Source organism: Perca flavescens, chromosome 11 (assembly GCF_004354835.1).
Source record: "Perca flavescens isolate YP-PL-M2 chromosome 11, PFLA_1.0, whole genome shotgun sequence".
NCBI classification, from domain to species: domain Eukaryota; kingdom Metazoa; phylum Chordata; class Actinopteri; order Perciformes; family Percidae; genus Perca; species Perca flavescens.
Genome location: NC_041341.1, coordinates 25898008 through 25922401, shown reverse-complemented (window position 1 = coordinate 25922401; position 24394 = coordinate 25898008). Strand labels below are relative to the sequence as shown.

Below are 24394 nucleotides of genomic sequence, written 5' to 3'. Positions count from 1 at the left end.
AAAAAAAAAAGATATATCTGGAAGAAATATATAAATAAATATATATATATATATATATACATTTAAATGTGTGTTTTTTTCTGTGTGCAAGAGCATTCAAAATGTATTAAAATTTTATTAAATGGAGGTGCATTGCAGAGGAATACGACTTTGTTTGAGTTGAAACACTCAATTTAAGCCCAGCTGGTTACTAAAATACGGTGTTTTGTGTTTATCTGGGGGAAGATCCCAGAGTGACAGCTCTCTCTGTCTCCATGGCGATTTTCTAATCATAAGTGATTAGTGGCATCATCATCAACAACATTCAATTGGAATTGCAAACGAGGCCAAGATGCAACGGAGAGGATTGTGGGAGGTTTGACCTGCTTTCTGCCTCCTGTTCATTAAAACTGGCACATCAAGTACAATTGTTATCTTCAAAGTCAGTGAGAATCTGTTTGTCACAGCTGTTGTGTCTCTATCAACTGAAAGCTTAGGACGTTCAAATCGAATTTCCCAAAATGCTGCAAGCAAGGACTCTCCTTTTTAAAAGTGATAAATTATTCATAGAGCTGCTCTAAGAGCTTGTGGTGTAACATATAGTCGCTGACTGCTGTGAAGCTGGCATGGCAACCACTTAAAATAGGGTCTTGTATGAGCGCAGAGCTGTCAATCACTTGCTTTATTCATTATGGAAGTCTGTCTAATGTATAGAGTCTTTGTGTGTGTCAGGTAAAGTTAAATCTAAAGATATCAGCATTTTATTTGTAAAGAATACATATTGCCCTGGGTTTCAGTGGAGCATTATTGTCACATGGTCTGCATAATGTTTTATGGACTTTTTAAAATGTTGAATTTTGATATAAAGCTTGAATGTTGTTGCAAAATGTGAGTAGTCAGGAGGTTCAGTACAAACCTTTTAAACCACTTTACATATTAACGCATGAAATCTATAGTGATCTGCAATCATATAACATCAGTGAGAAAGGATTAACACTCTTGTTAAAAATGAAACCGCAATATAGAAAAATCTAAGTTGTGGAGGCATGAGACCTAGAAAGTCAGACATGTTGCCGGAGGTAAAATACAGTGACAAGGTTTTTTAATTGATAAACCCCTCCCTCGAACACAGATTGTCCAATAACATCTTAGCAACAGTAACTAGGCTCAGCAGGCTTTGTCAAGCTTGAAGTTTCTCTATGTTAAACCGCATGTGGCAGCAACATTGATACTCTGCATTTGGAGGGTAGATTAAACTGTGTGTAGTCCAGTCACATAAAGTTGCTCTGCAATCTTAAAATAATTTTCTGTTTACCTTGTTGAAATCCATGCTGCAGCCTTTTTGAAAGATTTGCCAACAGCCAATATGTTTTAAGGGTGAGAAATCAACCACTAGTACCGGTAATTAAATTGCCCACCAATTCTCTCTGCGTTAGAAGCACTTTGAAGCCTATTTTTTACATGTTACAGTCAAAATGAGTGGGCTGAAAGCAGTTACAGACATCGGAAAAATCTCTTCAAAGTTAATGAATGGAATCATTAAATTTCCTTAATGAAGCAGCCTCTGGGCTTGGTAGAGATGAGTTCTAATGGAAAATTATATTTGGAGATCCAATCACTGCCTTCATCCCCCCCCCTTTTATTGCTTCCATGTTGTCATCATGTGTAGACAAGACGGTCACAACTGTGTGTGTGTATATAAAGAGTCAATTTTACTTTTTCTGTTGCACTTTATACCTAATAGAGTAATGTGCAGGCACACAAATGAATTTGATTGCAAGATTCCACATTTCTGGAGGGACTGACGTATTAGGACCGAGTTATGTGTATGTACCAGGGATGGGCATTTCAAGCAAAAAGACTACTTGATGTTCACTGGGAACTATTAGATCATTCTTTGAAGATCATCTCACAGAGCTGTATCAAATGCTACGTGAGTGGAGTGGAACGGTGAGAATTTCCGCTCCTCGCGAAGCTGCCTCAGGCTCCCCGCTCTCTCACGCTCCGCTCACATGCTCTGCGGAAAAGAACTGAACTAAACGTGCCGCCCACATTTTACTGCCGCTTCTACCGGTGATACTACCGTGTTACGACCAGACGCCGGTAAAAACAGGAAAATATTTAAGAACAAGACAATAGTCGCATAAACTATCTGATTATTTATAATTGAATGAAAATCATGATCCATCCCTAACATGTACCAGATGCTTATACTAAGAAAAATGCATGTCTTTTAATCCGATTTCTAAAGCCGTGCATACATACATTTCTGTTTTACACATTTCAGTAATTATCAAACTGGGTGCACATGCACAAGACTGATTTCCACTCCTACAGTTAACCACAGATAGAGTAGGCGTGCCCAGTCTTTAGACCTGTCAAAGAAAAGAATGGCAGAGAATTAGCAGTTTCCCCATTTGTGTTGCATTGGCGAAGCTCTCTAACAAGGCCAGAGCGGCTGCCATTATGCACAACCATTATGCTTTTTATAGCAGCTGTATCATTAACTCATCACATAAACCGGTTTACAGGTTTATGTGATGAGTTAATCATCAGCAGTGATATGGGAAAGGTAATGATGTAGTTTAGATTGCTATTTTAAAAAAAGAGTTTAGAAGGGCGTTACAATAAAGGATACTATGACAAGTTATAAACACAGGGAAATAAAATAGTACCTTCAGTGTAAATAAATTCAAACAAAACCATCCAAGTTGGAAATGTGTCTTTGCAACTACATTTTTGTTGGTTGTTTTCAAGGTAAATGAGTGGGTTGACATGGGCAGCACAATACTTGTACAAGAACATGAATATGAATGAAAGAATATGAGCACCTGACAAAACAGCGAGTGAAGAAAAGGGTGGGCCCTGATGAGAGAGAGAGAGAGAGAGATCATGATGTGTTGTTAGACTTGTTAAAAGTGCTTATAACTTATGTCTTTTGTGCATATGCATCGTTTATACTCTTGGCCCCATGTCTTTCAAAAATTATTTAGATACTATTCCTGAAAGCTAAAACCACCTCAAAGATCAATCTCAATTGGCCTTTTAACCCCAACAAGGAGGTCACCAGGCTTTCAGTCGGATCTGAGCCAAGATCAGAGGCAAGAGAGAGTTGTTTTAGAGAAGCAATGAAATCATCCAAAAGAGAGAGGAGGAGGAGAGTTATCTGGGAGCAGAGAGAGCCAGAGTCGCATGAATAGCTTCAGGCACAGCAACAGAAGCAGCTTATGCAATGTATCAGATCTTGAGTTTGTGAGAAAGAAATTCTTTTGTAGAAACTGAATGGGGCTTAAGGTTAGTAAACCTTGAAAAGAAAAAGGAAGAACTGTGGCTGCAATGGTTTGACAATACTGAAGCGCAGTATCCATGTTGCATGCTGATGAAGGTCTTTTGACCGTATTTTTTTATCTTTTTATTTATTGCTCTAGATCGGGTATTTTATGTAGGCTCGGTGTGGTTGTAGGTGATATATAGTGAAACGTAGATGAAGAGGGATAGTTTACCCAGAGACGATGATGGTGGATGGTGGCCTGGTGGGCGGCGAGCTGTTTGTTGTGTTTTAACATTAGGAAGGTCAGAGCTTTAAGGAAAAGGGCCTCGGAGCAGATGGAGGTAAGAGATGAGTGTGAGGGGGTGGACGAGTGACCTCCTCACCCTCGCGTCTGTCTCTCTCCTCCTCCTACAGTCTTAACTCAACCATTTTTCACTTCTCTGCTCTCAAAGAATTAGTTAAATGCATATTGACATGTACAGTTCAATACAGTTGATACATGTCTTGGCTTTTCCATCTACCTGTTTGTTAATGTTTTCCTGATTTCCCTTGTATTAGACTGCCTATTAAGCTCTTAACTGCCTAATTAGATTCTGTCATTTTATCCTGACCCTGATCACTGTGTTACTATGGCAAACTTTAATACACTTCTTTATTTACTCTGCTGGTTTGTGTGTCTGAAGTGCAGTAATTGATGGTTGTTTTACAGAGAAAATATGCCAGCATTACTATGAAATCACATATTCCTAATCATCAGTCAGTCTCTGATTTAGTCTAACTGGAGCATCTTTTGGTCTTCAGTTCTTTGGTCTTGATTGCAGATTTCAACTTGGAGACTGATTTGAGGATTGTTTTTGGGGGCCAGAAGTTCCACTGGATGCAATGTGTTCATGGTTTAGCTCCGTTGTGGATTTTGGAAATGATCTACCGCAATTCCAGCCAATACACACAAGGGTCTTTTCTCCGTTTCGCTATCTTAACATGCTGGGTCTCCTTATACTCAAGCAGCATCTTTGAAGCGTAACATTAACATGCTTATATATCTGAATACCTATATTCATTCAAAATTGACATACAATCAAAGACTTATTCTTAACATAAAAAAGTAATTTCACAATGTACAACAGACATATATGACACAAAAGCATAATTTCTGCTAATAAAATTGGTGTGCAAAAGTTAAAAAAAGGGGTTAAAGTAGGGGGTCTTTGTAGGAGTAATATAGTGTTTATGAATATTTTCAGTTGAAGCGTGAAAAACAGCAATGGAAACTAAACATCTAAAATTGATTAAATACTCATTATTGAAACATAAAAACCAGGACTACATGAAGACGCGCAGCTTCTGAAAATGCTTACATCTAAACCACAACAGAGTCGTGATATAAACTCTGAAGTTGGGTTGATTGATTTATTGATTTGCAACTCGCAGTATATTTGCCCTTTTTAGCTGCATCATTGTGACATGAGCTGATGTATAGGTCCACCCAACACATATTGTCTCATAGTGCTCTTTGGTTGAATCCTTGTGTTTCTGTCTAAATCCCACGCCCCCAGCCCCCTTGTAGATCTACACTCAGTGGCAGAAATAGAGACAGTTTAACGAACCCTGTGTCACATTTTAGGGCTCATTAGCATCTAGATTCAGTACTTCGTAATATGTGTATGCACTAGGGATGCCATGGTGAGCACTTTTTTCCCACTGGTTAATAAACTCATTACAATACTGGTGTGACAGATTACACCTAACAATTTTGTCTAACATTTTCTAATGACGCTCAATATCTGCAGAGCACTTACTTTGATCTCTGGCCTTTCCGGGCGTGCTTCCACTGCGGAGCCGGACGCATCTGAACCCAGTCCGGCTGGGAGGCGGCCACCCAAGTTTACAGATTGCCTCGTTAACGTTATCAGGTTCCCTATTAAATATTGCCGAATAGGCCCTGTTGCTTATCGCTTTGACACCATATCTTCCACCATCGTCTTGTCGGTAAACTCTCCTTACTACCTTACTGCTACTCTGTGTTGCTGTTAAGAGCAGACACTTCAGTTTATTGTTGTAGTGTATTGCTTAGTATTTAAGTGGTCGCTGATATGCGAAAATTATCTAAATGGGTATTATTTCTATAAAAACAATACGACAGAGTTGGTGGGCAAGTAATGTGATTGGTGTAACACCGGAAACACAGATTACCGCTGCAAGCCTACACTGGCTTGCTGTTGTTTTGTTTTAACATATTTGTGTTAAATTGAGTCCTTTGTAATTTAGAATACAACATGGTTGGCAGGCAGAGAGCAAGTTTGTGTGTTACACAACAATGTGGGAGGAGACTGATTACAGTTAAAACCAAGATCGAAGTGCATTTAGGCTGACATCTTCTGCCACTGTTTTGGACATCATACCACATACATCTGGTTACATTTTTCACTTTCACGCAAAAATTCAACTGGGACCTAAAACGATGAGAAAACATTACGACAGCTGTCAATGGTGTGTCATCACAGCGCTGTACCATGACACAAATAAAGCTACAGAAATGGACCTGGTAATCCATTTCTCTTCCCCTGATGGTATTCCTTCATTACAGTTGGTACAACATCATTATAGGTGATGTTACATTGTCTGTTAATGGAGGATATCAGTCTGGACAGGGACCTGCATTTAGACCCTGCAGAATAAGCTATCATTTTAACATAAAGTGTACTAAAGTGTAACATACAGTGTCAATCATGTCAACTCTCTGCAAGAACGTGAATAATCTAACAGTGTTTTCACCCTCTGGAGACTTTCTCTACATGACTTGTACGATATGTCTGGACCATTTGAATATTTTATTTCGTAAAAAATTTGAGATAAGAGAAAATTGGTTAATTTGACAAATTCTCTTATATCACTGTGTTATAAGACCGTCTGTGGTATTTATAATTGAAAAGAGGAGCAGCTGCTTGACATAATTCAACTCTACCATGTGGCTGCATCAACACAGTTGTGATTTTATTGGTGTGATTTTAAATCTCAGCCTCAGCTTTTTTTTTCTTTATATAAAATCGAATGCATCTTTGAATGAAGGGTGCGTAGTGGAATCAGGAGGATGTCTGCTGAAGGTGTCGACCAAAACATTGATCTAGCACTTGAGTTTTATATTGAAGCCAACGTGTGTGTGAGTCTACTATTTATCTTAAGTGTTCCTCCCACTCACAGTAGCCTTGAGCTACCCATGCTGTGGTCAGTCCACATCCAATGTTGGTCCTCTCTCTCTCTCGCTCTCTCTCGCTCTATCTATCTACAGTATGTGTCTTTCTATGATTACAAATACATTTCATTCTTTCATACAGTGTCCCTCTGGATCCTGGGGAGAGAAAACAGGAAGACTTGAGTTGCAGGAAGGAAATGGTCCTAATTTCTTAATGGCTTTCATGAAGTCAAACATGGTGTTAGACCAGGACTAGTGCACAGCAGGGATGTTGGTGTGCACCCATGTTTTTTGTGTGTGGGTGTGTTTTTTAGATATGTTGCTGGCAAGTGCTCTGGCACTCACCAACCAATAATTGCACATAATTGCATCCATTTGTGGAAAAGGCAAAGATGAACTTTAGTGTGATCTGTGACACGTACCGCAAAGCATTTGTTGCCTCAAGATTGAGACGGAGTCTTGCGGACTCTTGATGGAATGTTGCCTGACACATGATGTCAGGTGGCATGTGATAGTTACTATGGTGATTGTGTTACCTACATTTGTTCAGCTTTTCAAGGTTTTTAGCATTAAAGATAAGGCTGTCGATATTCTTTAGTTTTATTGCCAACAAATATTATGAAAAAAACCCGACAACAATGAATCGAAAAGTATTGCTTTTGCACCCAAAGCTTCATACTTTTATTTATCTGTTTTTAATTGTCTACCGTGTAATTTAAATATATATGGAATATATTAATAATTTCAGTTTTTATACCAAACACACCTTTAAAGTGACTGTATGTAATATTTCTTAAGCTCATTTTTCATACAATGGTCTTTCTTAAATGACCTGTAACAGCAAACGAGACTAACTCGGCCTCTGCCCGGGTTGGATTTTTCCCACAAAGTCACAGAATGATTTGAGGCAGGTAGACGGCACTACAGTAACACATTCTGACGGGTCACAGATTTCTTTGTAACACCAGAAAGCCTGTGTTAGCGTATCAAGCCTTTTGAGCCAGGTAAAAGGAAGCAGGATATTTCTTTATATAGGCCTAATTGTATTTTAAAAGGCCGCTATGAAGTTTTGGCCATTTCTTTGCTTTTTGCTCGCAGGTTTCTCTATAGAGATCCCCCCCCCCTACAGCTTTGGAATAGATATTTGGCAGCTCCTATGTTTACTTGTGTCTGACTCCTCGCTCGGTCAGTCTGCCGTTTCCTCTTTCTCTGTTCCTCCAACAATTCTTTCCTAGCTTTCTGCGTCTTTTTTTGCTGGCTCAGCCATGACGATAGTGTGAAAAACTCCATCGCTACTTTATTCTTATAGCTAGCCGGTTCCTGTATGTGTGCAGTGCCGTGAAGCAATTAGTTAGACTTAGAAAGTTGCAAGGGTGATTTTTCCGCTCACAGGCGCTAAGGGGGAGCGAGACGACCACCATTCAACTCGAAAAAAGTCATATAACCATTCCATTGACTCCAAAGCTGTTTAGTTAAAGTAAATTAAGTTAAAGAAACTGCATAGTTCCCTTTTAATGTTATTTTAGAAGTTACCTGCTGTAGTTATGGGTGATACTGGGGTAGAACCATCACAGAAAAGAAAGAAATTAAATGAAGAACAACTTAAAGCTAAAAGGGAAAGATGACGTGTGATAATGCCAGGCACACTCAGTTGGGCTTTCAACACATGGAGACAATTATGGGATTGTAAATGATTCAAAACCCACCCGAATTGGCCCTCAGCTATGTAATATGTCTTATTTCATTTATAAAATAACTTTACAATGTGCGACGTGGTTGTACGTCAGTAGCCTACATTAAATTACATCCTCCTTCCATTAAGCGCTGACGTTCTATTCTTTTTACTCCGTGTTTGTGTTGGCTTACTATTTTCTTCCCTTGTCCCCCTGTAACGTTACTTGTGTAAAGCGTCCGTGGGTTTTATGAAATGCGCTATATGAATCTAAGTTGTTATTACGTTGGTTGCTTCAACAAACTCTTAATGCTATGGCTTGTGACACAGTGACAGTGAAAACGTTACCCGGTTTAGCTCTTACAAAGAAGGCTAAGTTACCGTATGCAGCACTGGAAAATGCAACAATGCATCTGTAACTTATTCTTTTATTGTAAATGAATTATTTTCTGTCTGAGCAAAACATTGCTGTATGACCTCCCCGTTACGCTAACTCAGTAATATACAGTGGGTAATACTGTAAAGAAAAGGCCTTACGACAGCAGGTGTGGTAAAAACACTATCACTTTTGTCCAAAGCGGTTGCTAGAATCAACACAAACTGAAAGTTACATATAGCCACTTTAACATAACCAAATTAGTTCCCCCTGTTCTGGCATTCCAATTATTATTCATTAAAACTTAAGAAGCACAACTTCAATAAATGGAGACAAAAATAATGAATGAATACAAAAGAATTTTGCTGTCAGTACATGATGTACAGTTAAATTTAATTGTGATTTGACAAACCTAGTCATGTAGAAGGACATCAATAAAACAAAAACAGCACAAGCAGTGGTAATTTGCACCCTTGTTATAATCCTATTATTTGTGGTAACACAGCTAGGATAACACAGAGCAGCTGAAACCGACTGACAGGTGATCCTGCTGTGCCAGCGTCATCAGAAACTGACGTTGCTTCAGATGACGCATGAGAGGAAAATACATCTTTTCTTTGCATTTTTCCCCCCACGTTTTCAGTGGGAGACCAAAGGAAAAGGCGCGAGTGAGGGAAGTGTGAAGACAAGAGAGTCAATTGGCACGTATTCCCAGATGATTTACCAACAGGATTCCACACCTGAGGATCGTTAACTGTTTATGGAATTTTAAGAGAATGTTTAAATAAGTTGGACAGCCTCTCTCCCTCGTCCTCAATGCTTCACTACCTGTTTGTTGACCTCTACCGCTCGCTGTGGACATTCTCTCTCTGTTTGCCCTTTTAGTGCGTCTCTCTCTGCTGGTATTGTAAACTGGTGGGTGTGAAATGTAGCGGCTTCTCAGACCTTTTATGTGTCCAGATATACAAACCATGCCAAGTCATACAACAATGAACAATAGAGCGAGCTGCTGCCAATATAACGCCGACGCTCACCAACTGGACTCATTTTCCTGGACAGTGGATTCAAAATCTGCAAAGAAAAAAAAAGAAAACCATGACAGCGGCTCTCAATACTGATGGAGAGGAGCAGAAGTGGCATCAAATGTTTTTGGAAAAAGGTTGTGGGTTGGACAGATAGAAGAATTGGAAAAAGGCCCTTATGAAAGAACAGCTTGAAAAATAAATGCAACAAATGAAAAGTCCATGTTCAAGATCAGTCAGAAAAAGCTAAAAGGGTCACATTGAGAGAGGAGTTGTAAATGCTTTATGAAAGGCTTACTGGCAGTGGTTTAGTATTTAGATCCTTTACTTACGTAAAAGTACCAATACCACAGTATAAAAAAAGTCCTGCATTTAAAATCCTACTTAAAGATTAATGTAACTTTTCCACATTAAAATGTCTAAAAATGACTAGACCCGTGTTAGATATGTTGTTGAGTGTACTTACATTATCCCAAATGTTTCTGTAATTTTAATCAAGGACACACTCTGTGTCATTTGGTAGCCTGTCAATGGCGCAATATCCCCTTTGCTCATGCGTCACCGTTGTTATCTACCAGAAGCTGTCATAAATTGACTTTTTATCCGGTTAAAAGCTACATTTTCACAATGCGCTTTTTAGATCATGGTCGTTTTAAACTTATTTTTTTTAACCGGACGTCTGTATCTTAAGTTATCAGAGAAACTTGCTGAGCAAACGTTTGCGGCAGCTTGAATCCAGCCACACGTGCCAAGCACTGATTTGTAAGGTGAAACTGCTTTATTCAGTGTATTTACTGGTTTAAATGGTGAATGGACTGCATTTACAGTGAGGAAAATAAGTATTTGAACACCCTGCTATTTTGCAAGTTCTCCCACTCGGAAATCATGGAGGGGTCTGAAATTTTCATCGTAGGTGCAGGTCCACTGTGAGAGACATAATCTAAAAAAAAAATCCAGAAATCACAATATATGATTTTTTAACTATTTATTTGTATGATACAGCTGCAAATAAGTATTTGAACACCTGTCTATCAGCTAGAATTCTGACCCTCAAAGACCTGTTAGTCTGCCTTTAAAATGTCCACCTCCACTCCATTTATTATCCTAAATTAGATGCACCTGTTTGAGGTTGTTAGCTGCATAAAGACACCTGTCCACCCCATACAATCAGTAAAAATCCAACTACTAACATGGCCAAGACCAAAGAGCTGTCCAAAGACACTAGAGACAAAATTGTACACCTCCACAAGGCTGGAAAGGGCTACGGGGAAATTGCCAAGCAGCTTAGTGTTAAAAGGTCCACTGTTGGAGCAATCATTAGAAAATGGAAGAAGCTAAACATGACTGTCAATCTCCCTCGGACTGGGGCTCCATGCAAGATCTCACCTCGTGGGGTCTCAATGATGCTAAGAAAGGTGAAAAATCAGCCCAGGACTACACGGGAGGAGCTGGTCAATGACCTGGAAAGAGCTGGGACCACCGTTTCCAAGGTTACCGTTGGTAATACACTAAGACGTCATGATTTGAAATCATGCATAGCACGGAAGGTTCCCCTGCTTAAACCAGCACATGTCAAGGCCCGTCTTAAGTTTGCCAATGACCATTTGGATGATCCAGAGGAGTCATGGGAGAAAGTCATGTGGTCAGATGAGACCAAAATACTAGGTGACTAGGTGCCACTTTCCCATCAGATAAACATGAACACATTTTCACACACTGGGGCCATCGAACCACCGACCTTCCAATTGGTAGACGGCCGTTCTACCTCATCGGCCACATTGGGTAGGAGGAGAACTCTGCGACATTTTAATGCAGAAATATCACATATTTTTAAGTACAAGTAAATGTACTTCGTTACTTTCCGCTGACTGACTGGACCAGAAGAGTTTGTTACATTTTACCAGTCACCTAATTACACATTTTTGCACATTGGTTAAAAATAGAAAACCATACTGGATGACGTGGTCCTTGCAGATCCACTCCTGCTGTGTCAGATTGGATGGCTGAGCGTTGGTAAATTGCAGTCTTCATCTCTGAACACAGGTTTTACAGCCAAAGCCTGAACCTGAGCTTGTCTGTGTTGACACTGTGTCATAGGGAATCGATTGTGGTTCTGTTGAGTTGCATTGCCTAATATTATATGATAACTTGTTTTTAATTATAATCTATTTACAAACAAAACTAACGATGATAAGCTTCATGGATGTAGGGTTTGTTACAAGACTGTTGTTTCGTACTGTATTTAGCTATGTGTACCTGATGAACTAGCTCTGCAATGGAGGCTAAGAAAAACACAATGTATATGGGCTGCAAATAATGATTATTTCCATTTTTTATTAATCTGTTGATTTCTTTTCAATGAATAATACGGTGTATAAAATGTCAGAAAATAGTGAAAATTGCTCAAAACCCAAAGATATTCAGTTGACAATGACATAAAACAGAGCAAAGCAGAAAATCGTCACATTTGAGAAGCCAGAGTGTGTGTGTGTGTGTGTGTGTGTGTGTGTGTGTGTGTGTGTGTGTGTGTGTGTGTGTGTGTGTGTGTGTGTGTGTGTGTGTGTGTGTGTGTGTGTGTGTGTGTGTGTGTGTGTGTGTGTGTCTTGTGCTTCTTGTCATATTGAATGGTAGAGATGGGATAGATTCCCATGTCATCACTGCACAACTCACAGTGGTTGTATGATTGCAGAATTGGTCCTGTTATATATAATAACAGAATAAAAATATAATGCATTGACAATATAGCTTTGGCATTTTACAACAACAAAATGTGGAACTTAAAGAGTTTTTCTTTTTTTCCTCCAACAAACTCCGTTTGTCTGTGTGCATGTGTCTGGATCATGATTAAGCAGCTGAGTCACTGTCTTTGTTGTAGATGAAATCAGTCTGGAGGGGATGGTGGTGCACAGAGCTGAATGCAGACCGGCCGTCAATGACAACTACATGAAGCTGAAGAAGTGAGTAAACTTTGAGATTGTTCAGCTCAGAAACACCTCATGATTGAATAGATAGCATAATGGAATGTAGCAAAGAATGGGAGATACTGTAAATTAAAATTCAGCAAATGGATGTTTAAAAACGGTCTATAACAAAAAAATAACTGACTTATTTCAAACTTCAATCAAACTTATTTCACTCCCTCGAACTTTCCAGTATCAATATAGTAAAAAAGCACAGCAGCTTTTAACTGGCACCGGATAAAAACATAATTTTGCAAAGCATGTGAAAAATGTCAATATTAGGAAGCTTCTGGTATATTATAAAAACCTAACTACACCCCTCAAAAAACTCGATATGCAGTGTGTAATACTTTAATGTATATATTCATTGTATGTCAAAGCATTTCCATTACAGTAAAGGATGGCGCTAACTACTGATGGATTATTCTTAGAATTAGTGGAATAATGAGCACACAAATGGCAGGGCAGCGTTTGTTTTTTTCAACCCTGGACAACACAAAATGTGTTCAAGTGTTGTGAATTAATTCCAACTGGAGTAGAAAAGTTAGACGTGTTGACAGGGGCCTCGCAGCAACTGTTCATTTGTGTACACTAAACACTCGAGTCCACTCTGCCTTTTTAAATGGTTTCTGTCCCCCCTTCATTGGAATCTGTTATTCCAACTCGTTAGTGCATGGTATTGCTATAGCAACCGCATCACTGTGGCAGATGCACTGCTACAATACAACCCAAGGCAAACACACAACGCAGTTTGCTTCAGTGTTTGAGACCGTTTCTGTGTCAGCCATTAGATCAGTAAGTAAGTACACAGGAAAACACTTTACTGACCTTAGACGTTACAGGATGGTACTGCGGTGTACTGTAGAGCACATGAACTTAGATTTGTCTAATTGTATTTCATTTCTGACTGGACAAGGAAAGTCTTTTCACTCTGGTTTGGTAATTTTGAGTGGCAGCTGACAAATGCCTCCATCATGGCAGGCTACAGGACCTATGCATATATGCAGGACATTATGTTGTCATGGTGGCGTCTGCGTGCGTGGACACAATTCAAGAACAGTTTTAGTAGAAGCTTCACCACAGGTTCCTACTGTAGATCAAGGGATTTTGACTGGCCGCATAAATGCAAATATTAATAGAAACTAAACAAAAAAATTAAATGCTTTAAAGGGCAACTATTATTATATAGCATTTTCAGGATAAAACTTGTATTTTGTATTTGTACTAGAACATGTTTACATGCTTTAATGTAAAAAAAAAATAAAAAAAATAAACCTCTGTAGGAGCGCCTGTCTCCAGTTTTGTTTAACTAGCTAGTTGAAGCTGGAGCTACTGCAACGGAGTATATTGCAGGACTTGAAAAATACCCAATAAAGGCTTCTAAACCAAATATTACACAACCGGACAGTCCCGGCAGTAAAGTGACCGGAATTAGGGGAGAAATGACCAGCATTGGCCGCCAAGATTACAGCTATGTCGAGATAGCATGCAGTTACTTGCTAACGTTAGATTGTAGTGGAATGAAACAGCACTTTCTACCGTCAAAAATCGCAGGTAAAGGCTTTTAAACCAAATACTACATAAACAGAAAATGGTTCAGGAGTAATGTGACTCAGAATTGGGGAGAATTTAACAACACAGCCAAAATTACATTTTAGTGCCGTTATCATGTAGCTACATGCGACAATGTTAACGCCGCAGTGGCTTAAAAAAAACAAAACACTTCAGTAGTTCCTGCCAGTGTATTACCTACAGTATGTGGCGGCTTGCATGGCTCAGTTAGGAGAAGCAGGCAGGAGGATAGGCACGGAAGCTAAAAAATGTACTGCTGTGGAGGGGGGCAGCAGCTAAACCTATTTTAGTCTTAACTTAAAATAAATCAATGCTCTCGTCAAAGCCACCAGACTACATTCCATCAATCAATCAAAATTTATTTATATAGCACTTTACAAAAACCAGCAGGTATCCAAAGTGCTTAACATCAGAAACATGTCATACAATATAAAAAATGAACATAGAAAACAGTAAAATCAGAAAAGGTTACACAGAAACAAAAGAATGAAATTGTCACACCACTGCTATGTATTAAAGACCAGATGAAACCGATACGTTTTGACTTTGGACCTAAAAAGAGCTACATCTGTGATAGTGCGAATATCAGGGGGTAACTTGTTCCAGAGTCTCGGGGCAGCAACTGCAAAAGCCTGATCACCCCACCGTTTATACCTTGACCTAGGCACTTCTAAAACCAGTTGGTTAGAAAAGACGGCTGTGCTCACGCAGGGTTAAAACATTGACAAAAAGAGCAATTTTACCCCGCAGAACATGGGGACTGCCTAAAACTGGCAACAATAGGTTTAGCTGCAGCTCCCGTCCGCAGCAGTATATAGAGCTTCCTCACAGTTACTCCTGTCTGCTTCTCCAAACAGAGGCGTGCCGACCGCCATACACTGTAGGTAACACTAAGATAGAAATCTGAACTGTATATTTTATTGATATATAATGGTAATTATGGCAAGACATCAGACCTGCAGTGCTTTTGTGTTTACCTTTCTTCTTTGCTCATAACCTTTGCTGTTTGTAGGGCCATCAGTTTAAACTAGAAAATGCATTTCCTGCAGAAAATGCTTGTGAATGACGAAAAGCTACATTGCTAGAGCTAAACTGGATTAGTGGCATATTTGCATAAGAAGAAGGTGAAGTAGTGAGAATAGTTGGAAAAGTGGGAATGATTTTAATTAGAATGAATTTCATTGAAATGTTGAATAATACCAGTAACATGAATACGAAAGTGGAATATTTAAAAAGCTGTTGTTACACTGAATTTATGGATAAAATATGTAAGAAGGTTAAGTTGTAGGGAATGTGGAAATGGGAATGTCTTAAAAAAGCAGAATAATACCAATATTTTATGAAAGTTTTTGTAAAAGCTGGTGCTAAACTGAATTGCCGGCTTTAAAAGTATCTGAAAGAGTAATGAATGAGTTGGTAAAATAGGAAATGGGTGAGTCAAATTTAGGAAATCTCAATCAGCTGTGTATAATAAGTACGAAAATAATTTACAATTTGTATAAAACTCCTAATGAATGAAAGACGTGGAAATGTTTTAGGCTTGAATTAGGTATAGATTCGTAAATAAGACTTGATTAAGCATGGAACACAGCTGAAGCAGTATAAATAGCTAACAAAGTGGGAAAGGGATGAATGATGCAAAATAAAGAGTAATACATGATAGGGGTTCAAATGTTTTGCTCCACTATTTTGCCACTATTAAAATCCTAAGCAATCGAATCACAAGTAGACAGCTATAACTACAGGTGTAAATGCACTCAGGATACACACACACACACACACACACACACACACACACACACACACACACACACATATTAATGTGTTACTGTTATTATAAATACACAAATATGGACAATATGTTGTGTGTATATATAATTAATATAAATCAAATGTAATGTTGTGTTATGTATATTGGGCAAATTACATATTTTTTCACTCTGTTGTTAGAAAATTTTTTCATTACGGGCCAAATAATGGCTTCTTTTAAAACAAACATGTTCACATAATAGTAATATAGTAATTGATGTGTATGTGGGAGCATATTTGTAAATGAATGCTGATGAAGGGTGTGATCATTTTAATGTTGGTTTTGGGATAAATGTATTATTTTTATTCGTTGACATCAGCCTGCCCAGGGACTACAGGTGGAAACTAGCTAAGTGCTACAACCTGGTATAATGCATCTCTCCTGTCTAAGGTTAATGTATATTGTACATTGTCCCTGTTTAAATAAATAAATAAAGAAAGAAACACACTACACATAGGCCGGAAATACAGACACATGCTCAGGACCTATACATGCACAAATGGAGAGATGTCCCTAGACTGAGTTACTGCCACCATATGACGAAAAAGTCATAGTATAGTATGACGAAAACAGTGATCAGAAAGTCATAGTATAGTATGTCGAAAAACATCATCAAAAAGTCATAGTATAGTATGTCGGAAAAGGTCAGAGTATGTCGAGAAAAGTCATAGCATAGTATGTCAAAAAAAGTCGAAACAAAACATGATAAAGTCAAAGTATGTCGAAAATAGTGTTTAAAAAGTCGTAGTACAGTAAGTTGAAATAAATAATATAAAAAATAGTGATTAAAAAGTCATTGTACAGTAGTAGTAGTTGATAGAAAGTTGTACGATATGGAGAAAATCAAATATCACGATATTTTTGACCAAATACCTCTATCGATACTGCAACAATATTGTAGTGTTGACTATTGGTGCTTTCACAAAATATTTACACAATGAGATTTTAGATAAATAATAATCAGTAATATGGATATAATGACTAAGTGGGTAAAGGCAAATAGAACAGTTACAACAGTCTGGTAAGTTCAGAAAAGTACATCACTTTACTGTAATGCAGCCTTTAAAACCAGGAAAAGACAACACGGTGTCATATTACGATATCCAAAATCTAAGACGATATCGATATAATATCAATATATTGCCCAGCTCTAGTTGTACGGAACAACCAGATAACAATACTGTGAATCAGCATTCACCCAATAAATAAATAGAAAGCAGAGCAGCTGCCATCCCCATTACTTAATGGTTAGGGTTAACCTCAAGGTGCTGCCAGTTGTCTCCATGCCAGCAGGCACATCTGTCAGCACAGATCAAGTTGGATCACAGAAACAAAAAGAAAACTTTGTGTGTGTGTGTGTGTGTGTGTGTGTGTGTGTGTCAGGCTGCAGATTAAAGCATCCACCAAGCCTCAGCGTTTGTCACAGCAGCTGGAGAGAGCCGTCACTACCGTCTTCAAGCCTGTGGCCAATCACGATTTCAATGTGAGATCTATATATACTGTGTATATATATTATATGTATATGTTTGTGTGATCAGTTTGATTTAGAAACATGGTATGACCCTTTTGATAAAGTGAACTGTTCCAAAATGATTTAAAAACCAGTTGCACTGAAGTAATGGAGGTTGTTGCAGGACTGACCTGCACATATTGATGATGTCATCAGGGTTATCTCTGCTTGGGCTCGGAGACTACTCATTTTTTAGCAAAAAGCTTGTGTTACAAACTACCGTAGTTACCTGATGTACCAGGCAACGATGCAACAAGGCTATTGAATTAGGAGGAATGTAGAATCCAGTGTTTTCGGGCCTTCACCTGTAGCTGAGACTCCATTAACACTATCTCTGCTGCTAAAAATTCTCTCTTTTCGATCGGTCTTTTGTAGGTCCGCCAACTTAATGAAAGTGCAATACTAAATTGCTAGAGTAATCCTATAATGTGCAAATATCTTCTGCATAATTAACTACAAGTACAAAGAAAATCTTTTTTTTTACCGTTTTAACCAGGTAAAAATAAGAAAATATATGCTCAGTTAATTTTAATGTAACGTGAATCTTAAAAAAGTACAGAAATAAATAGGAACTTAAAACGTACATTATGTTATCATAATTTATCACAGGTCAACATTTAGACACAGGCATACAGTGAATTGACATGTATAGTCAGGCTTTTACAGCGCTTTTATTCAGAATGTTATGGATTATAATCAAATTGTTATATTGGAATCAAACCAAAAGGGTCCGATTAACTTTATTATATAATAAATTTGTAATATTACAAGTGTCATCATTTATTAATATTAACATCAGTAGTATTAACGTTCCGTATGATTCCCAGGTGGAGCACGAGAAGAAGAAGAAGTCGGAGGGGAAGATGGTGAGGGCCGAGTGGCAGGTCGTGTTGGACATGCTCTTCTCTGCCTTTGAGAAGCACCAGTATTACAACATCAAGGACTTGGTGGACATCACCAAACAACCTGTGGTGAGAAACACACAGACACACAAAAACAATACACCTGCCCACTATCCACCTTGCTTTGTTAAATTGGAACAAGTCACCCACTGAATGACGTTCATGCCTGTTCACACTATCTTTTGTGGCTGAATTTGAGCCAACGTGCGCACACACACAACATGGGATGAATCGATACAGTGCAGTGGATTGGTTCCAGCTCGCAGAGAACAGCTATGTGTAGGTGCTGATGAGACCTTGAGGTCCTCCTCTTCCTCTGATTGCAAGTGATTGCATAACCATTGGCTGAGTAGGAGTCAAGCGCCGCAATACACTCCACACCATCGTTTCTCTCCTAAAGCACTTGGCTAACACTCAAATTAACTGAACTAAAGTAACCGACATGCCCATTATGAAAACCCGGGGATTCATTATGTGCAGTTGGCACACGTCACCTTCAAGCTCAACGGAGCCCCCCAGTGGTCGTTGGAGAGTAGGGTCTCTAACACAGCACCGCTCCTGCTCAGTAGTACACATTAGCGTTGTGTTGGATTGAGCTATTTTGAACTACTTTTATATACGGGGAAGGTCAATATGTAATGACATATCCTAATTTATTTGTTGTTTATTTTCTGTATTATTCTAAATTGAAGTGTAGACTAACCAGTAAGTATAGTTTTCAAATAATATTCTATTAAAAGATGTATAAAATGGGAATACTTAAAGAACAGGTACCTCAAAATTGTTACATTCATATTATGTCTGTTCTGTTAAAAACAAGGTATACACAAAAATGCAACACACGTGTCTTACATTCATATGTCAAATACAGCTGATATAGGCAGATTGTCATAATCTGTTATTTTTCTCTCCAGACATACCTGAAAGAAATTATGAGGGAAATCGGGACGTACAACAGCAAGGGGCCTCACAAAAGCACCTGGGAGTTGAAGCCAGAGTACCGACATTACCAGGCCGCTGAGGAAGAGGAGATGCAGAAGGCCTAGTGCCTGTTCACATTTGTTTTGACTGACTTCATGAATATAGATGTCACAAAGGAAATACTGTTTATTGGTTATGCTTGAGTTTGTAATAAGTTAACATTATCATTGTGAAGTTTGCTATTTATTAGCGAGCACAGCACTTTAACATGAATAAACACATTGTTCATAGTGATGTATGAAGTTTTTTGGAAACTCTTGAAGTGGAAGGTGGCAAAAAAAATCTTTAATGGTATGTTAAAATGTTTTATGAAGTTATGTGAACTTTTCTTTCAACTGGTTTATGTATAAACAAGACACACAGCTCTCCTGCTAGTCATTGAACTCGAGCAAGGTAGAACGAAGACTTTGTTCCGGTTATTGCAACGTATCGTTGCAATTCATGTAAGTTACACCTGTGTGTGACAAGTTAAAACATTTGTGAAAAAGCTCTATTTTCATCTTTTAGTCATTAGGGATCCACTTTATTTAGAAAACCCATCACAGTAAATGTCTTTTTGTAGTTTAACTTTCTCAACTTCTCTTGCCATGCATATATATATATATATAGCCAGACTATAAAGGGAAGGAACCTACTGCTGCTGATATTTCAAACAAGAATGTTGAGTTTGACTCGCACACCACTTGTGTCAGTGTTTTCTCATGTTGATTATGGTGAGATCAGAGCACGTTTTGATTTGACTTTAATGTAAACTGATTTATACAAGACAGCCACAGTGGATTAGTTGTGTCCTGATGGGTTCTCCCTATGAACGGTGTATCCTCAATTAAAACAGTGGAATTGGATCCTTGATCAGTTTTAGATCAGCAAATTTCAGTTTTAGAAGAGCCAAAAAATTTGCAGCTGCACCTTTAAAAGACTGCAGTAATGCAAAATTTTAAACTCCACAAATTAAGTTGGCACAAAAGCTGCCTTTTGAATGTAGCCCACAACATCCCACAAACATACAGCAAAACAAAGTGGTGGTACGAGATTTTATTGTCAAATTAAACCAGAAGTATTTTCATTGTCGATGGAATCGTATTTAATGCAACCATAAGATGTCTGAGGCGGTCAACCTAAATATTATAGATCATTGCTAAAATAGTACGCAGACAGAAGAAAAAAAAACATCCTCATTCAGTCCACTGTCCTGATTTTCACAAAAACTGGGCCAATCCTGGGATGAAAATCAAACACTGCAAAAGCCAAAAAAGGAAAAAAAATGTTGACAGTATTCAATGACCAATGGTGTTTGATTCACCCAGCCCTGGGCATGGTGTCGTATGTTTCTGTTCTGTCTTGATGCAAAATAGCGCCCCTTCTGTCCGCTCTTGACCCATTTGGGAAACAGCAGCCAATTGAAAAGCAGATGTAGTTCCAGGTGGTTACTGCAAGAAAAAACACTTATTTAGTGGAGAATACTGAATTTCTTAAACTGACAAACTGCTGGTTAAGCTGAATATGAGTTATCTAAAGGGATTCTGTTGAAGCCCTCTACTCTTTAGCTGCTGTAAATGTCCAGAGATCCTCATTAATATATTCTTTGTGAGACCCAATTAAAATGTGCTATGTAAAAACTATGACAGCATGCAGATCACTTCACAGGACTGATACTACCACTTTCCCCATTCTGAAATTAAAGAGGTTAGCCCTTCACACACTGCATTCTCTTAAGACCATGGTCCTAGGCCAAGGGCTGTAAAATTCACACTGCACTTTCACTAGCCCATAGCAACTTCCAGCCTAAGGCTTGGTAGTATTTTCAGGAGAAACCCCCACAAACTAATTTCTCCGTTTTATTCAAGTGTCCTTGTAAGCCATGACAGTTAGCCATACCAAGACCCTAAAACTGAACCAGCTAAATGGAATTCTACCATCATTCATTTTACGATGATTTACACCTATGCTACTGTGACATGCCAAAATGTTTTCACAATAATGAAAAATAGTTACTAAAAAGGACACTGTATTTGGAGGAGAGTACTTACGCATTTCTCAACCAGCAGACCATCTTTGAAGAACAGCATGTATGGCGTGATGTTATCCTCGCGGTAGTCCAGCAGTCCAACCATGCCATCTGGGTTCATCGACTCTCCTGTGAAGAACTGCAGGGAGACAAAGACGACACGTCAGAAGACGATTGGCAAAATTGTGCGGCCTCAGCTTTCCTTAGAGACGCCAGTCAAGATAACGGACCATAACTACGTGGTGCAGTTGAGAGAGCCGATATTGGGTGCTTTACAATATGAGTTTGTACACAGACCTCGTTTTTCTTAATAAATAATACCTGGTAGTTGCCGAGATTAGCCACAATCTTCTTAACTTCTGGTGTGATGCCCTCCACGAAGGCCTGCACTCTCCCTGGATTGGTCTCTTCCAGCTTGGCCTTAACGCTGGACAGGAAAACCAAAATGACATTTTAAAGACTCTCAGTCTGGATGAGATCCAATGTAGCACACGGTTACAGTTGAGGACGCACCAATCAAACCTGAAACTACGGAACCAATACTCACGCCTTCACGTAGTCTTTCATGTGCTTTAGGTACTGCTTCTTGTCGTAGCCCGTCTCCTGCAGTTTGTGGTTGAGGACGATGTCTACGCCAGAGACTGAGGTCGAATCAGTGCCCTCCGACGCCTCTTCTGCAGAGGCGTTGGCCGAAATTAAAGCCTCATCGAAGCCTTCTGTCCTGGTGACGGTCTAGACGCATCAAACAGGGGAGCAGATGGCAGAGACATGAGGGCGGAGAACACACATATAGACAGACATACACACACACACACACACACACACACACGCATATATATGATGAATCACTGACAATGAGAGGGCAAGACAGCTGACGATAGCTACACATTTGGCTTAACGGTGTGGGGATGAGTCGGAAAACCGGTAGGTAAACTAAATTCCCAAATTGATCAGATTTTTTTTTTTTTTTTTAAACGCTCAAACTAAACCTGATGTTACACGGACAAAGTAACATCCCCAATCGCAACTTCTTTAAATCGTGCATGTAATATTCAGTATTTGATGGCATACTTTTGTGGGCAAAGCAGAGTTGTAGCTTTGAACCATTAACTAAATTCCATGACAACTTCCTTTTGTGTGTGTGTGTGTTTGACACACACCCCATATGTGGTGATTTCATGTAAAGACAATGCCACTCACATCACTACAGACCTAGTCAGCCACAAAAGGAACACTGATCACATGAGTCACCACATATACAAACCTTAATCTCAGCTGAGGGAAGAAAAACTATTTAAAACCAAATTGTACAACGACGGATATATCTACAAATCAAATGCATGGCTTCACACGCTTTGAGTAAATGAACAACAGATTTGTCTCATGTTAAGGGTCTGACAAACATGTTTCCTCTCGATTTGCCTTGGTGCAACACCTTCACTGTCACATATGTGCCTGCAAATTGTGTCAATGACCGTGAAATGGAATTGCCTCAAGGACAGATGTTTAAACAACGACCAGTGAATAAGATTGAGATACGCTACTGATCCCTCAAGGGGATATACACATTTTTCCCCCACTCAATTATTAGACACACCTGCCCCATACAACACAAAAGTTACACAATGGCATATGTGACTAGGTCAGAAAAACTGGGTGGCATTTGGTGCCATATTTATACTTTTCTCATACATGTTTAACATGTGTGCAATGCATAGCTTAGCTACAGGGTGGCGTGGTAAAATGTCGTTTTCATTGTGGCCTTGCATTAGGCCAACCAGGTGGAAAGAAAACCACCCCAGTTTGAATATAAAATCAATTCCATCCAACTCACCTTTCCTTCAACTTCATAGAAGAGTTCGGTTTCCTTAACTTTGAAGGCGTCCGAGAACATCTCATCATCTGCGGAAGAAGCATAGTCACACTTGATGAACACAAAGCAAATCCTAGGGCTCCCATCTGGTTGCGCCATGAACTAGAAGGTAACTTTACGTAACGTTATATGCACACACACTGGACAGCAGGCTTAACGTTACATTCCTCAGTAGCAGCTCAACCAACTCGTGTTTTTATATTTATCTGGAAATAAAGTTAGTGATGAACTAACGAGGTATCCTACTTTTCCCAGTAGCGATGCTAACGCTAACTCTAGAGAAATCTGCCAGTCAGACATCCCCCCCATAAATAAAAGATGCAGCTAACATTAACAGCTAACGTTACATGATGCTGAACGCCATGTATACTTCGTTATTTTATCACGACTAACGTCAAATTTATGGCATTGTATGATATCATATGTATCCCCGCTAAGAGCTTCCAGTTATATTAGAGCACCGGTAGTCACACTTCTAGCCAACGTATCGGTAACGTTAGTTGAACCATGGCCAAAGCTAACCGGCCTCAGCATCGTTCGAGAGGGTGGCTAACCTATGTGGCTAACAGGCTAACACCGGCAGACTTTCTGCTTATCGTCATAGAGTTCTGGTTAGCATGTGGCTAGCGCTAGCTTCCAGACGACGACAACACGAGTTAGCCAGCTAGCTGTAAGCTAACCTGCCGGCCAACTCCCTCCATTAACATAACACAGCCAAAATAACCGTCGCGACTATAACAACTACCTAATAAACACGAAAGACAACACTGAACATGACGACTTACTGCTGATGATGCACCTGTAGATGATCATTTTGCTGCTTCGTTGTTAAACCTTCAGAGACAGAGCACAGGCCTGCCACCCTAACAGAACTGGAGAGGAAAAAGACCGAAGGGGCCGCGAGGCACCGCATTTACATCCTGCCCGACGTCATCGTGGGATGGTCTCTGCCTCTGACCTTTGCTGCCACTTCAACATGTGGCCGAAGGTGGTACTACACTAACCTAATCTATCGATCTACTAGGAAAAACCTATTTCTGCCAGGACAGAAAAAAAGATTCAAGTTATGTTAAGCTTACTTTCTCATAATTTATTCGTATGCATATATATATATATATATATATATGCATACGAAAATGTATTTCCCAACATGAAGGCTTAAATACTTATACCTCCAGTGGTGAACTAAGGAATCCTCCATTTAATGACTTTATGTCTTAAAATTTGTCAAGATTTAATCAGCCTATAAAACCATTGTTGAGTGT

General features: G+C 39.1%; 2 protein-coding genes across 3 annotated transcripts in view; one reads left to right on the top strand and one right to left on the bottom strand.

Moving 5' to 3' along the window:
- Positions 1–19482, top strand: part of LOC114563857 (general transcription factor IIF subunit 2) — a 54584-nt gene extending 35102 nt beyond the window's left edge. For both annotated transcript variants that reach the window (XM_028590789.1, XM_028590790.1), the window contains exons 5-8: positions 12389–12470; positions 17239–17338; positions 18193–18336; positions 19182–19482. In XM_028590789.1, the coding sequence (XP_028446590.1) occupies positions 12389–12470; positions 17239–17338; positions 18193–18336; positions 19182–19313 (458 nt within the window). In that variant the 3' untranslated portion in view covers positions 19314–19482. The remainder of the gene's footprint in view (positions 1–12388; positions 12471–17238; positions 17339–18192; positions 18337–19181) is intronic.
- Positions 19483–20268: 786 nt separating this feature from the next.
- Positions 20269–24029, bottom strand: tpt1 (tumor protein, translationally-controlled 1). The gene is made up of 6 exons (XM_028590792.1): positions 23915–24029; positions 23091–23158; positions 21804–21988; positions 21578–21683; positions 21279–21395; positions 20269–20678 (listed from the first exon to the last, which is right to left on the bottom strand). Exons 1-6 carry the CDS (start codon positions 23940–23942, stop codon positions 20676–20678), a joined length of 507 nt encoding a protein of 168 aa, XP_028446593.1. The 5' UTR covers positions 23943–24029; the 3' UTR covers positions 20269–20675.
- Positions 24030–24394: the final 365 nt, after the last annotated feature.